This window comes from Pseudorca crassidens, chromosome 20 (assembly GCF_039906515.1).
Source record: "Pseudorca crassidens isolate mPseCra1 chromosome 20, mPseCra1.hap1, whole genome shotgun sequence".
Classification (NCBI taxonomy): domain Eukaryota; kingdom Metazoa; phylum Chordata; class Mammalia; order Artiodactyla; family Delphinidae; genus Pseudorca; species Pseudorca crassidens.
In genome coordinates this window covers 52,808,007-52,824,614 of record NC_090315.1, presented here as the reverse complement: position 1 = coordinate 52,824,614, position 16,608 = coordinate 52,808,007, and the positions used below count along the sequence as shown (strand labels likewise).

General features: G+C 45.2%; 1 protein-coding gene across 1 annotated transcript in view; it reads right to left on the bottom strand.

The window, feature by feature from the left end:
- Nucleotides 1–4,506: 4,506 nt before the first annotated feature.
- VAT1L (vesicle amine transport 1 like) overlaps nt 4,507–16,608 on the bottom strand; it is a 148,387-nt gene continuing 136,285 nt past the window's right edge. Inside the window, exons 8-9 of the mRNA XM_067720438.1 lie at nt 8,959–9,042; nt 4,507–7,062 (exon numbers count right to left, since the gene is read on the bottom strand). Coding sequence (XP_067576539.1) covers nt 6,964–7,062; nt 8,959–9,042 — 183 coding nt within the window. The 3' untranslated portion in view covers nt 4,507–6,963. The remainder of the gene's footprint in view (nt 7,063–8,958; nt 9,043–16,608) is intronic.

Here is a 16,608-nt window from a genome sequence, read left to right as displayed (position 1 = left end):
GCACCTACTATGACCAGTCACAGGGGTGGGCATGTGACCCAGGCTGGCCAATCAGAATAGCCATCCCTCTGCTTCAGTGATTGGTTGATGGATGTGCATGTGACCCAAGCTGGCTAATCAGAACCTTCCTGAGAGTACCTTGATTCACACCAGAGCTAATGGAGAGGAAGGTCTTTGTCCTTGGGAGGGGGTGATGGGGAGAGAGGAGAGGAGAGGAGGGAACACCTCACCAGGAGGGTGTTAGGTTGGAACTGCTAGTCCCTATCTTCCCCAGCTTCTGGGAAGAAACCTTTCTATTATATGGAGTCCTGGGTTCTAGACAGAACTCTACTTTGCGACTGAGTGAATATGAGCAGGCTACCTAACCTCTCTGGAATTTCATGTCCTTAATCTGTAAGCAGGGATGATATCTACTTTTCAGGGTATTGTTTCGATTCAGTTAAGAGTACGTGTAAAATGCCTGGCGAATAGCAAATCCTCAGTAAGTGTTAGTTTTGTTGTCATGCGTTGCCTTGACTCGACTTCACTCTGTGGAAATCTCTAAGCTGGGACAGGTTTTTGAAAATGATTGCAAGGTTTTTGAGCATGGGTGTTTGTGAGTATGCCCCATCGGTCGTTGTCCTATGTTGGTTTTGACTCCCAGCTCCAGAAGGTAGTGATTTACTTTGGGGGGGCCTCCCATGGACATGTCCCCATTTCTCCAGAAAAAGCCTGCCTCACCAGTCCCTCATTGTTTCACTCCTGGAAGGGAGAGGTGTTCTTTTTCTCCCACTCATGCCAGTTTAGTGGCCGCTTGACCAGATAGACTACGGATGGGCTTTGGGGGACTAGCTAAAGAACTGTGATTCCAACATGCCCCCCGCATCTGATCTGCCTCCCAAAACTGGACCAAGTAAAATAATCATGTTCATTTGGGGGAGATTTCCCATGGTCACGTCTTACTTGAGCACATTCTCCAGTAATCCCTGGATTAATCCCTTTGCTTTTTGTACAAAATCCAGAACCTTTGAAGGGGTATTAGTAGATTTCTGTAATCCAGTCTTATTAATCTTTTGTCTCTTCTCTCGATGCACGCAACAGCTAAATGGACCATTCCATGAACCTGCCCTGCACTTTCCCCCTAATGTGCCTAAAGTTGGTTTCTTCTCCTGGACCACTTTCCTCCCCTGCTCCTGATGGACATTGTTCATCAAATACAGCACTGTTCACCACTCAACCCAACCAGCTCTCAGTACCAAGGCAGGCTCTACAGATAAATTGCCATTTGCATGCAAGATAAAACTTACTGTTGTTACATTCTTCAGTGGTAAACTCCTGAATGGCTGGAAGAGACTATGTATTTATTTTTCCCGCTAAAACACTAAAACTATTGTGTTGAGAACATGCTAGGTATTTGATTAGTGTTTGATGTGAATGAAAAACCATGTTTTGAAAGCATCTGCCATCTGAATTCTAGACTGGAACTTGTAGGTCATGGTTTCAATCTGGTTACACACTTTCACATTTGATTTTCATAATGATTCTAGGACCTAGACAATATCATCCTCCCCATTTCAGTATGGGAAAGCTCCAATACCAAGCAATTTGCCCAAATTTGATTCCCAGTTTGCAAGACTCCAGAGTTGGTGCTCTCAGTCTCTGCACATGTGGGTGCATATGCCTGTGGTATGTTGGGGTTTCACTCACCCCTATCTGAGTCACTCCCGTGTTTGGGTGTTTGGGAGCCAATTTGAATAACCCATAGGACCTGTTTCCCAGCATCTTTGCTTGGCTGGTAGTAGGAACTCTGCTCATTCTGCTCAAGGCAGAGAATGCAAAAACATTTATGTCTTAGACAGTTTAGGCTGCTCTAACAAAGTATCATAGACTGGGTGGCTTATAAACCACAAAACATTATTTCCCAGTCTGGAGGCAGGAATTCTGAGATCAGAGTGCCAGTGCGGCCAAGTTCTTGAGAGAGCCTCTTCTGGGTGGCAGACTGTCAATATCTTTTTATCCACACAGGAGAGAGAGAGAGAGAGAAGCAAGCTGTCTCTCATGAACTTATAAGGGCACTAATCCCATTCATGAGGGTGCCACCCTCATGACTTCACCTAATCCTGATTACCTCCCAAAGGCCCACCTTCTAATGCCTTCATGTGGGGGAGGGGGAGGGTTTCAGCCTATGAATTTCAGCCTATGAATTATGGACATTTAGTCCATAACAACTTATTTCTTCTCCCACAAGCAAACCTGGAAGTGAAATATTGAGGTCTGTATATTATCTGTTTTTTTTTTTTTTAAAAAGAAGCTACTGAATATTTCCTAAGCATCCCATTTTCCCAGCCCTGGCAAACAGGAGTAAGGAAAGGAAGCTAATGTTTATCATGCTCACTAGGTATCAGGCACTATGCTGTGTGCTTTCATTCTCACGAACAACACCCACTCAGCTTAAAAGACTGCATTCAGGCATCACCTCCTCCATGAACAGTTTCCAGGACATCATCTTCCATCACAGAGTTGGCCCCTCCCTACTTTGCACCCCACTCTGCCCCCTAACATTGCCTCTCTGAATCCTTGTTACATATCTTGGTGTCCATTTCTGCCCTTCCTCTAGACCTGCTGTACAAGATGGAAGAGCATCAGGGAACCAACATGCTTGTTAGGAGTCACTTTCATCCAATGTTGCTTGGAGCTCAATGGAGAAATACACCTTCCTCACCAAGTGGGACAGCTCCATGGTCTCCCACAGTGGTCACCTACTCACCAACCCACGCTGAAGTGGCTTCTTCCCTTCCTGTTTTACATTCCCTCTCCCCAATCCGTGCTTCTTGGGATCACCTCCCAGTACTGCTGACTTTCAAATCCTTGTTTCAGCGTCTGATTCTGGAGGACCGAAACCGGGGCAGAGGAATCAAGGAACTTGACGTCTGTCTCTGCACCCGCTTTAGGCTCATCTTATATCCCTCCTCCCACTGAACCCTACATTTACTCTTTGTAATCACCTGCCACACCCGCAAGCTTTCATGTCACACCATTGTACATGCTTGTTCCCTCCCATGGAAATCCAAGATTATTCACTTGTCATTCAAAGACCTCCATGCCCAGTTGGGACTTCCCATCATGCCTTTCTCCAGCTCCACTCCATTTCCACATGAGTGTATTTCACCTACTGTTCTACTCTCCTTTCTTCCTATACGCCCTTCAATGTTCCCACCTTCTTGCTTTCACACTAATGTTTCCTTCTGCCCCAAATGGCTTTTGAAAGGTTTACCTCCATTTGTGCTCTAACCTCACCCACATGGCTGAAAAGAATTTTGTTCCCAACTGCAAGACCTCTTCCCCACTCTCAGAGTTATAAGGGAAGATGTGGATTTTAGTTTAGATTCCAGTTTTTCTTGCTGGACTGTGTTTACATGTGACAGCACACCACCACTGGCTATGTGAGGCCATGGGCCTTATATGGAGTACATGAGCATTAAATGAGAACATAATGAGAAAATCCTTTGCACAGTGATCTTGTAAGAATTTCACTGACAAGGTGACTAACTTCTACCTTGTAAATTCAGGTTTATGTATGTGGTGTTTTATTGACATGGGACCTAGCTCTAATTTTTTTGGCTTCCTGCTGAGAAATATAGTAAATACAGCCAAGCCTCCCTAATCATGAATTCCTCCATCATGAAATCTTTCCCCTTGGATATTCACTTTTGTGCATCTCTTTGATAACCTTGAGGATGTTAGATCATGAAAATGAAAATGGTTGAGGTGTGTGAGTTTTGAAATCAGCACTTCACTGAACACTTGGATCGAGGGCCAGACAAAAAAATGCTTCTTGGTGTGCATATTATTTGCTACAAAGCAAAGCAAATGGATAAACATATCCTTGAAATCAGAGGAAAGGGAATCCCTGAACAGTTTCTAGTGAGAAGGGATGGTCATTGAAATGCGTTGTGTTGTACCCTTATTTAAGCCAAGAAGCATGGTGGGGTGGTTAAGAGCGTGGATTCTACCTTGGCTCCAGATCCTGGCTCCGTCACTTCCCAGCTGTGTGGTCTTAGTGCGTAACCTCAGTCTTCAGTTTTTTCACCTATAAGATGGGCGTAATGGTAAACCCCACCTCTCAGGGCTGTCGGGAGGGTAAGAGAGTATACATATAAACACACACACACACACACACACACACACACACACACATATATATCTTTTAATAGCATATAGTAGGTATCATAAATACTATTATAATTATTGTTATTCTTGTTATCATTACTATTATTACATGATGCCTTTAATAGTTCTTTTATTTAGTGGTGTCTTATCTTCTTGCTTGAGGGAAGCCGAATGTATTTTTAAAGGCTTATTTCATCTTGACTCCTGTTTTCTATATAAGCCTTTAGTTTCTCATCTGAAGATTCTTCTATGACATGTTTTTTATATTTTCTTTTTCATTCACCCATGCCTTGCGTTTTAATAGTGGGGCCATTTTTGCAACAACTATGTATGTGGAGTAACACATGCCAGGCGAGGTTATGCTATGCTGAATACTTTATTCATATTTTTTTATGTAAACATAATTTGCTTTGTAGGCACAATATAACAGAAGCTCTAAAGCCACAAATACGTTAGACAATGTTTCAGTTCCCTCCGATCAAACGTAAATTACTGAGAAGCCTTCACAGTTCCTTTAAGGCAACCTGAGACATTCTGTGTACTTCTTTCAGAAAAACAGTCAAGTGACAGCAAACAAGATGCTTTGAACGAGAGTGTGTTAAACAGTTAATTTTGATACTTTAATTTTTTTCCCTATTCTTCATGGCATAAGTTGGTCTTATTGGTCAAACACTAGTTTTCTCTTCTCATTCTGTATACCAAGGAGACAAAAGGGTTTTCTTTAACTAACCAGCATAATTTGTGATTATTGTCTAAACCTTATAGTTGAAAAAACAGATTTGGGGAAGAATGTCTTTTCATGCTAATCCTCTGGACATAACAAAGGCCGTTTGGATTCTGAATGGAGAGTTCCGTCTCCCCTGGCAAATAAGAGGCCTGGTATGGCCAGTGGGTCTCTGCTCCTCCAGCCCTAAAAAATGCCATCTTTGGCCAGCTCACCAGCAATGTCACTTGGGTAACGGCTCCTCTTAAGACCTCATTGAGGGCTTGGTTATGGGAAAAACATGACCAATAGTACTGCATTTAGCAAACATGTTGGGGGGATACAACCTCTACGTTATCTTTCTAAGTGACCCAGAGAAGAGAAGTTGATGTTGGTGTGTTCTTTTGAGATGCTGTCATCCCTGGGCTCATGAGGTGGCGCCGCCCTCTCTCATCTTCATAGCTTACGTGTGCATTCACAGTGAGGAGACACTTCCTTCAGGTGAATATTTGGCATAAATAAGTCATCATTCACAAGCTCAGGATAGGAAAAAAAGAACATGACTAATGAGGTGACATTTGTTACCAATGGACTTAGGGAATAAAACAGGTGGTTGCTGAAATGCATTCATTGCCATCTTGGGGGAAGTGTGGGGTGTACCCTAAGGCTCATTGGTGGAGAGGTCTCTCAATGCAGGAGCCCTCGGAAGTCTTCCAGAACGCAAGTGAGTTGGGCTGCTAACACCGCGGGCTCCTTGTGTCTCCGGTTTGGTCTATGAGTGGTGGAGTCCACCCTCTGGGCCAACAGGACTGGGAGACGTGGTGAGGAGCCCACCCCCCCTTGGAGACACTGGGCCTCTTGTCCCTCCAGAGGGACTGTTCACCTCAAGCTGGGTCAAGTGCGGTGGGGCCGGGGGGGGAGTTTCCTTAGGAGTCTGGGAGCTGGGAAATTAATCAGGGTTGTGCGATCAAGGAATTTGGTACCGGATTTCCAGAAAGCAGGGCCTTGCAAAGAGTGTGCACCATAATTTTATATTTCAGAGGAGAGGAACACATATTTGGCATCAGGTACTAAACATCGAGTTTTGTATCGCTAGTTTGTGACACGTTGGAACACGCTTTGGCAAGAAGAAAGATACTCATTGATTTTTCCCCCCCAAATATGGTCTACAAAGGAGATCTTTCTTGGGGGATCCAAGGTAAAGGCTGCTATTCAGTACCAGGAAATGAAAAGAGCAGAATCGGTAATGCCAATGGCAAGTGTGCAAACATAGGCGAGTCTCAGTAATGACTTTGAAATAGTCCCACACCTGGTGAGTTTTCTTAAAATTAAATATATGTGGCGGGGAGAGGATTTTGCTCATGAGATATGGTTTCAGAGGAGGGACCTCTGTGGCTGGTCCTCATACTTTGGCTGTTGACCCATCTTCTATCCTGAAATATCCACATCTATCTCCCTGTGTTTATGGTTAAGAACCGGTGAAGGAATCAAGCATCAGAGGGTGAGGGGAGGTTGGTTTAACCTTTTGACCGTGAAACACCTGAATGAATGTAAGGAGGTTGCCTCTTCAGTGGGAAGTAGGACAGTACAACTTGGAGAGATCCTAAACTTACGGGCTTGTGAAAACCTCTCCTGGCCTACCCTCTTTCCGCCAGCCAAATTGGCAAGCGCTCTTTGCAGAAGCATGGGCGGCTGGCAGCAAAAAGTGTCATTGGCCTGAAGAATTCTAGGACAGTGCTCTGTGATAACACCTTTCAATCCAAACTTGTCTTTGCCCATGTCTGGTCTCTTAAGCAATGGACCTGTGGACTCGTATCAATTTGCAAGGCTGTTCTAGAACTGTCGAGAAGGACCCAAAGATGGATGGTTTTGAAACAGGGGAGTGGGGAGAGTGTAACACACAGATGGGGGAAGGACATAATACTGCATGGAATGGGATTGGCACTTAATTTCAAAAACAACAGTGATCAACAGCTTTTTAGCTCAGCTGACAGCAGACAGACACAGCACACACTGGACTACAGCATTTGTTCACTGGGGCGCAGAAGAGATTTCTCAGCCGGGTCCTCTTTCTCCAGAGCATCCTCACGCCCTCCTGCCTGGGCCCCGGGTTACTGGATGAAGGGCGTCCTCTCCTTGTTCTCACTGTCACCCTCGTGGTCCTCCTCCTCTTCGCCCGCCTCGCTGGTCTCTGTGCTGTCATTGGCCATCTGTAATGCAGCAGAGGACTTCTTAGAGGGTTCTGCAGTCTGTCTCCTGCCTTCTTCAAGCATCTGATGAAGGCCCTGGAGAAAGATTTCTCTGAGGGCTGAGCGCTAGGGTCACCTGATTCCTCAGGAAGGCAGTGTGGTACCAGGTGACTTGTGTTGGGCACCCTAAGACGCAGGCTCTGAGAAAGCATTTGACTGCAAGTATTTGGAATTGGGGAGATGATTCCAGAGCTTGGGAGATGATCCCAGGAAGCGCAGGTCAGAGTGAGGAAAGGAGACAGAAAAGGCAAGGAAGCTGGCACGGGATATGTTAATAGGTCCTGCCATGGGCAACTGGGCTCAGTCCTGCTGGGGACCACTGGGGGACAGTGGGGGACACATGAGCAGGGGAGAAGCCAGGGAGTGCTGATTTTGTGCATAACCCAAGCCTCTGCCATGGCCAGAGGACGCGCTCAGGCAGAGAGGGGCGGCGGCCAGCAGGAGGACAGCACCGGCGTGCAGGGGAACCATGAGTGCCGGGGGCATGGGTGGGCATTGACAGCGTCCACTGCGCCGACCGGCCAGGGTTCAAAGCCTGATGCTGTCACTTCCTAGGAGCCAGAAGCACACTAGTAACAAATGTGGGTTTATCCACTTTGTTGTCTATATTCCCCCATGGGAACGTCCTTTCTGTGAAGATGTGGACTCTTTCTGGTCCTGTCCGTCCATCCATCCATCCATCCATCTACCATCTATCTACCTACCCACCTACCTTCTTGTCATTGCTAGTACCTGGCACACTTGTCACACCTCTCTGAGCCTCCATTTCCTCCACCGTTAGGACGAGGATAAACCCACCTGCCTTATAAAGTTGTCATGGGAGCCAAGTGAAACAAAGGGAAATGATGTACTTGAAGCATCTGGCAAATTGCTGAGCACACGACAGATGCTCAGAACATCCTAGTCCTATCCATTTACAGCCCCCTTCAGGAACGGTGCCTCGGAGTTCTCTTCTTGTCCTAGACCTGAGCTAGGTAATTTCCCTTGACCCCTGAACCTCTGCTCTCCCCACTTATTCTTACAAACAGGAATCATCTCCTGAATCTCAGTCCCCCCGCCCGCACCACATGGCTGATCTGGAGCTGGACTTCCCTCTCGGCCACAGCACATGCAGCGCCGTCCCTCCACCGCCTGCCTACTCAATGCCTGCTTTTCCTCTTGTGCTCAGCCCGCTTCCTCAGGGAAGCCTTCCCAGACTTTCCTAACGGGAACAGACCCCCTCCTGCGAGCCCTTCTTTGTGGCCCGATCCAGAGCTGCAGTGTCCCATTTCTGCGTATGGCTTGTTGATGGTTGTCCACCTGCCCCACCTCTGGATCTGTGCAGTCTGGTGGCAGTCTCTGTGTTGACCGCCACACCGCAGAGCCCCTCAAGGGACCCTTGCAAGAGTGTCTGGGATGTGAGTGTGACATGCTTCACTCCTGGTGGGGTCCCTGCGTGTAAGGGTATTGTCCTGGTAAGAGAAAACAAAAGCCATGGGCCCATCAGGAGGCATTTCGGAGGCAGGTGGCATCATGCTGTTGGGTATCTGAATGTGAATTTATTAAATTTTACCAGGAATTTCTCCCGCTTGTGCAGCCAAGAGTGAGCAGGTGTAATAGACACGGGTGTGGTCTTGTCCTCTCCTGACCTCAGATTGCTCCTGAAACGTTCTCACCAAAGCGTTTTCCTTTCTTTATTAGCGTTCATCCCATTTGTGACTAATCCCTCACTTGCACATTCGTTTCATTACCTCTGGTCTCCCCCCACCAGCCCCAGCCCAGCAGAGGGCTTCCTGTACTTCCCTCCATCCCACCTGTGCCTACACCAGATAAACCTTCTGGTGTTGAACTGAGCGGATGCCTCTGCTTTTGACTCACCAGCGGAGTCGGGGTCTTTTCTACATCCAGAATTAACTTTCCAATGTTCCCTCTGTCGTGGATCCGCTGCATGGCCTCCTTCACCTGAGAGACAGGGAGAGAAAGCGCCAGTTAGATGAGATGTCGCCCAGGTGGCAAGAGGGCCTGGAAAAGCCAAACCACCCTCTGTCCACCAGGGGGCGCTGCGGTTCAAGTTTAGCAGCTAAACTAGCAATGGTTTCCGAAAGCGCGTGCAAATAAATTCTGGTTGTCACTCAAACTGTCTGCAAGCGACTCGGTTTCCTGAGTCTAAAAAATGAGAGTGATAGCTCCGGAAATAAAAAGATGAACATTTCTTAAAAAAAAAAAAAAGGCTGGGGGAGGAGGGTCCTATAGAATTCCAAGAGTTAACACGTTGCCCAGGGGCCAGGAACATTAGCCAGAGTAAATTTTGACCAATTAAATTATTATTCAAGGGTCATTTTCACCCTGCTTACCTAAGTGTTATATAACTCTGATTCGTAGTTTGGCTAAAATGACCCATCACCGAGGCTGAACTACATTCAGGAAAATTCCCATGGTTCCTGGTTATTGAGTGGAACTTTTGTTTCCACCTAAGCAGAGGTTTCCCCAGAACTAGTATTCTCCCCAGTGAAGAGGACCTTCTGTTTCTTTTCAAGTGATGGGAGCTTGTCAGACAAATATCAATACATAGACGCCTCCTGGGACCCTCTGAAAAAAGCAGGTGTGTGATGTAATCTGATGTAGCCTTTGAGCCTTTCATTCTGTTGCTGTATGGAAAATGAACTCTAGGGGGTGCTGTGAGGATAAAATAAAATAAGGGAAGGGCAACAGAATGCCAGGGCTTGGCATGGGTAAGTCCTCCACATCTCTTAGTGAAATCTAAATGGAAATGCAACATCTCTTGATTTTAAAAAATGCAATAGATCTAGTTGAAATATTTTTCTTTAAGTCTCGGATTTTTAAGTATTTTTGTTCATGCATTCATTCAGTGCACAAATGTTCACTACATGTTGCTTATAGGCTAGATGCTATGGTTTATTTTAGGCATATCTTTTATTGATAGCATATGTTTTCATTTAGTTTTTTTAATATATAAATTTATTTATTTACTTATGGCTGTGTTGGGTCTTTGTTGCTGCACGTGGGCTTTCTCTAGTTGCAGCGACCAGGGGCTACTCTTCATTGCAGTGCGCGGGCTTCTCACTGTGGTGGCTTCTCTTGTTGCGGAGCATGGGCTCTAGGTGTGCGGGCTTCAGTAGTTGTGGTGCACGGGCTTAGCTGCTCTGTGGCATGTGGGATCTTCCTGGACCAGGGCTCGAACCTGTGTCCCCTGCATTGGCAGGCAGATTCTTAACCACTGCACCACCAGGGAAGTCCATTTAGTTTTTTTTAACTATATCTGAAAGTATTTTCTTTTAGTTGGCAAGTTTCTCCCATTCAATTATTGTTATGCAGGTAGATTTAGTTGTGTCATCTTTTACAGAGTCAGATTGCTTTTTTTTAAATTTATTTTTTATTGAAGTACAGTCGAATTATAGATGCTATGGTTTAAAAAAAATTTTTTTTTTAAAGTAAGCTAGGGTGTCTGCCTTTGAGGAACTCAGTCTGGGGCTGATGGAGCAGTGTTTGCTATATAAAAACCAAAGCCATTTTCCCATTTGAATAAAAACTTGACGGAGCCATTAAAATGTGCGTATTCGAATTGCTTTTCTGGGACTTTATCCTAAAGACACAATTCAAATGATGGGGAAAAAACTTACCACGCAAAAGATACTCGATTGTTTTCAATGGCAAAACCTTGAAGCAACTTACATGTCACAGAATAAGGGAATGGTTAAGTAAACCATGGCTCTGACATTTATCTACTGAATGGAAATGTTTTGTAGCTGTTAAAGTGCTAATTATAAAGAATGTACAGCAGGATTAAATGTCTTTATAATATTGTGAAATGAGAAAATCGAGGTGCATATTTTTATTTACATCCCCATAAAAACACGGGCATTCTAAAATAACTAGAAAGGGATTTGGATATATGATAAAACATTATGTAGGGGGAATGGGTGCTTTTTAATTCTAATGTCCAAACATTGTTATCTGGTAACACATTATCAAACCGCTGTTTGATATAAATTAAATGTATCTTTATTTTTTTAATTTTTAAAAATATGTATTCTTTATTTGGTTGCGCTGGGTCTTAGTTGTGGCAGGCGGGCTCCTTAGTTGCAGCACATGGGCTCCTTAGTTGCGGCATATGAACTCTTTTAGTTGCTGCAAGCATGTGGGATCTAGTTCCCCGACCAGGGAATGAACCTGGGCCCCCTGCATTGGGAACACGGAGTCTTAACCACTGCACCACCTGGGAGGTCCCTAAATGTATCTTTAAATGCAGTCTTTGGATAAGTGAGCATTGGTTAGAATCAACCTCTTTTAAAAAGACTGACAGTGTCATGTGATTGTTGAATTTCCTCACCCTAATACATAATCCAGGAGATTTCTCCTATTTCTGTGATGAATGATGCTTTCCAAATGCTTTTGTGTTCAGTCTTAACAGCAGCTACTATTTACTGAGAATCTTTAAATATCGTGACAGACAGCTTCTAAAACAGCTCCCAACCACCTCCTGGGACTCACAGTCCTGTGTAGTCCCCTCCACTTAAATGTGAGCTGGACCCAGCTACTTGCTTGTAACCAACCGAGTACAGCAAAAGTGACAAAATGTCATTCCAAGATGAAAAGACAACCCTCACAATGGGAGAAAATATTTGCAAACGAAGCAACTGACAAAGGATTAATCTCCAAAATATACAAGCAGCTCATGCAGCTCAATATCAAAAATACAAACAACCCAATCCAGAAATGGGCAGAAGACCTAAATAGACATTTCTCCAAAGAATATATACAGGTTTCCAACAAACACATGAAAGAATGCTCAACATCACTAATCATTAGAGAAATGCAAATCAAAACTACAATGAGGGGACTTCCCTGGTGGCACAGTGGTTAAGAATCCACCTGCCAGTGCAGGGGACTCGGGTTCGAGCCCTGGTCCGGGAAGATCCCACATGCCACGGAGCAACTAAGCCCGTGCACCACAACTACTGAGCCTGCGCTCTAGAGCCCGCGAGCCACAACTATTGAGCCCATGTGTCACAACTACTGAAGCCTACGCGCCAAGAGCCCATGCTTCGCAACAAGAGAAGCCACCGCAATGAGAAGCCCGAGCACCACGACAAAGAGTATCCCCCGCTCGCCGCAACTAGAGAAAGCCTGTGCGCAGCAACGAAGACCCAACACAGCCAAAACTATAAATAAATAAATAAATAAAAAGAAAAACCAAACAAAACTAACCTACAATGAGGTATCACCTCACACCGGTAAGAACGGCCATCAACAAAAAATCAATTTCTTACCAGTTAAAAATAAAAGACTGTGACTTCTGTCTTCCAGTCTCTCTCTTCCTCTGACTCTTCTTGCCTTCTTTTTCTTTTTTTTTTAAAGGCTGACGTGTTTTTATTTATTTTATTTTTTTAACATCTTTACTGGAGTATAATTGCTTTACAATGGTGTGTTAGTTTCTGCTTTATAACAAAGTGAATCAGTTATACATATACATATGTCTCCATAGCTCTTCCCTCTTGCGTCTCCCTTCCACCCTCCCTATCCCACCCCTCTAGGTGGTCACAAAGCACCGAGCTGATCTCCCTGTGCTATGCTTGCCTTCTTGTTCTGATGACACAAATGGCCATGTTGTGTGCTGCCCTATGGAGAAGCCCACATGGCAAGGAATGGAGGGAGAACGCCAGCCAACAGCCAGTGAGAAACTGACACCGTCAGTTCAAAAGCCTATGAGGCCCTGGATCCTGCCAACAGCCAACGAGAGAGCTTGGAAGCAGATCCTTACTCAGTTGAGTCTTGAAATGATATCACAGCCTGGGCTGACACCTTGATTGCAGCCTTGGGAAAGACCCTGAGCCAAAGGACCCAGCTAAGCCCTACCCACATTCCTCACCCACAGAAACTGAGATTATAAATTGGTTTAAGCCAATAAGTCTTAGGGACAATTTGTCATGCAGTGATAGATAATTAATACATTGTTACCTTGAATGTATAATTCTTATCTTGCAAGATACACATTATACCCATTTTACAGATAAGTACCTGAGTTCTCAAAGACATAAGCAATTTGTCCAAAGACTACATGATTATTGGCAACAGAAATGTGCTTCACACTCAGATTTGGCAGACTTCAAAAACCAATGCTTTTTCCCAGTTCTGCCCCGATCATGCTGCTTCCTTTGATTCTCACATAATGGTTTCCCAGAATTCAGTTGTTTATTACCCTGGCAAGTCATTAAGGACCTGGAAACTCCTTGGAGATTAGGAACAGTTTTTAAACTGCTTCTCCAATAAGGTAGAGCCCAGGGAAACCGAAAAGCTGTTTTCTTACCAGTTAAAGCTGACTAAGATGCTAGAAAAAAGTTCCCAGCTGGGCAGTCTGTAACCTGCATATTTTTGGGACATTGCTTTCTGAAAGGGTCTGACTCCTTGAAGTTCCTTATATGGGGGTTGGAGAAAGGATTAGGAGTCTGATCCCCAGTCATGCTGTTTGAGTTTACATCCTCTTGGGCTGCTCTTGGGGATGTGAAGAGTCTTTTATGACAACTCTCAGAGGGAAAGAAACTACCATTTTTTGATCAATTCTTTATGAAGCACGTGAGGCATTTTACATATCTTGCTTCATTTTATCTGCACCTATACTCTTAGGTGAGTATAGGCATCAGAGTTTCAACAGAGGAGAAACCCAAGGATGAAAAATCGCAGGAATCTGTCGCAGGTCGCCCTCTGAATGGTGTGGGAACCACGTAGGAATTGAGAGAGGGAAAGTTGCCCTTTTCAGGACTCTGGAAAAACCCAAGATGGGGCTCTGCTGTCTGCATCCCAAAACTTCCCTCCAATAACATCGTCAAAGGGTAAAGTCTGCAAAGAGAGATTTTGCTCCCAAGTTATCAGTTTATGAACTGAGGCGCCTGGGTAGGTGACAGGGTACAGAAGATGGTGGTGACAGCCTCCAGAAAGCTACTGGTCTCCCTTACGGCTGCCAGGGAGATTTGTCCACGGCACTCCTCTGCTTAGAACCTCTCCCCATTGCATTCAAGAGAAAAGTCTAGTGGACGTGGCATTGCCTAATACAGTCGCCACTAGCCGCGTGTGGCACTGAGCACTTGAACTGTGGCTGGTCCAAACTGGGGTGTGCTGGGAGTGTGAAATACACAGCACACTTCAAAGACAATCATAATGAAAAAGAATGCAAACTCTCTCCTTGACATTGATTAAATATTGAAACAATAGCCTTTTTAATATCCTGGGTTAAAGAAAACATATAATTAAAATTAATTTCACCTGTTTCTACTTTTCTGCCTGTGGCTACTACAAAATTTAAAGCTTTGCGTGTGGCTCGCATTATAATTCTGCCAGACAGCCCTGGACTCGGTTTCTGGGAGCTGATGTCTGTTGCCCTTTTTGGCTTTGTTGCTTCCTCTTCCCCTTGTCTACCCCCCTCACTCCCATCACTGGAGACACATCTGGACTTCTCAGCTTTGTGCTGATGTAGAAACCCAGTTCCTTCCCACAGTGCCCTGGTCCTGGAACTAACTCAGATTTGTCTGTTGATTTAGATGTGAACTCTTCTAGGAAGCTGCTCTCACCGCCCACCCCCGCCCCTCACAGTCTGGGCTAAGTGTCCTTTGGGCTCCCCCGGCACCTGGACCGGCTAGTAACGTCACCCTCACCCCCAGCTTAGAACTTGCCCATCAGCCTCTCCTGTACGTTGCTGTCCAATAGAAATATGAAGTGAACCATGAATGGAACTAACATTTCTCTAATTAGTCACAGTAAGAAGTGTAAAAAGAAGCTGCTGAGATCCATTTTAAAAACATATTTTCTTTAACCAGATCTATCCCAAATATCATCATTTCAGTATATGCTCAATACAATAAAAAGTATGAATGAAATATTTTATATTCCTTTTTTGGTACTAAGGTTTTGGAATCCGTGATGTATTTTACACTTCGAGCGTGTCTCAGTTGAGACCAGCTACACTTCAAACGCTCAGGTCTGCCGTGTTGGAGAGTGCAGCCATAGACGGCAGGAAAATGGCACCAATCTCAGGGACCCCAGCGCAAAGGCGTGTTTGGCATATGACAGCCTCCGGAATGAATGAATGAATGAACGAGGAAGTTGATTTGAGGGGAGAGTGAGACTCACGTGGCTGAGCCATGCCCAGAGGTTTCTGTCGGGTGTATCCCTGGTCCCAGTGCCCCTGGCCCAGGTAGCTGTATCTTGGTGGCCTGCTTGGTGCTGCCTGGATGGCCCAGTGGAGTCTGTTCATAAACAGGGTCATGGTCCCCCACACCCAGTCTGAGACGCCAGTGCCAGCTGCGTGGCTGGCCAGAGGCTGGATTTCCCAGGGCTAGGGATTCTGGCCACAGTCAGTCCATCTCTTCTGGAGCTGGTTTCCCATCCAGACAGCGGGAGGAAATTTGAGTCATGTCATTCAAACACTTCAAGAGGCCAAGATCCTGAGCACAGAGGCCATCTCAGTCTTTTCTGACTCTTCTTGTCCCTGGGAGGCTGCCTTGATAAACCATCCCAAGCGGATGGGGGCAAGAGGCAGTGGGAACATCCCTAGGCTCACTAATGTCATTCCAGCAAGTCACTTCACCTCTTTGCCCCTCATCTTCTTAATATCTTAAATGATGATAACTCTTCTGTCCATCCATTCATTCTGTCACTTATCCAGCAGTGCCAAAGCCCTTTTCTAGGAGTTGTGTGTGGAGTAATGATTGAAACAGACATGCTCTCTCTGCCCTGAGGGAATCACAGTTTCCCTTATTAAATAGGCTAATCCATCATAAAGAGTTTCACAGTCTAAAAAATGTGTTCCTGATTTGTTTATTTCGCCCCAATGGACCGCAACCCATCAGAGTTGATCTTGTACCATTGGTTGGTGGTTCAACCAAGTCCAGTAGCATTTAAGTTGGTGTTCAAGCATGACCCCTGGGGAAAATGTGACTGGCTCAGACCATGTTCACAGAGGAACACTAGTTGTGGTCATTCTTATTTCTTTCTGCAATGGATCTAGGAGAGGTGGTTTTCTGGAAGTCTGGGAAGATGATGGTGAGCAAACACCTACAAGATCCTCTGCGTTCATAAAACTTACGGTCTTACAGAGACACAGACTTAAACAATCAAAGTGACTCAAATGAATGTAAGATTGCCGTTGGATAATTCCAAGATGGTGTTATGAGAACGTGGATAGGGGAATTGACCTGGTTGGGAAGATCAAGAAAAACTCCCTAAAGAAGTGATAATTGAGCTGGATTTTAAAGGATGAGTAGAACATAACTAGGAAAAGAAGGGAGAGAGGGCCATTTGAAGCAGAGGGAGCTGAGTATGAAAGCAGAGACTGCAAAGATGCCAGAGGGCATGAGGACAGAGAATAAAAGTGAACCTGGGACAAGATGCTGGGAAGGTTGCCTGGGGCCGATGGTACTACATTCCAAGGAGTCTGCAGGGGTGCGGTTGCCCACAGCAGATCCTACAAATCTACACTATCCAGTCACCTTCTGAGTGGTCAGTTCCTTCACA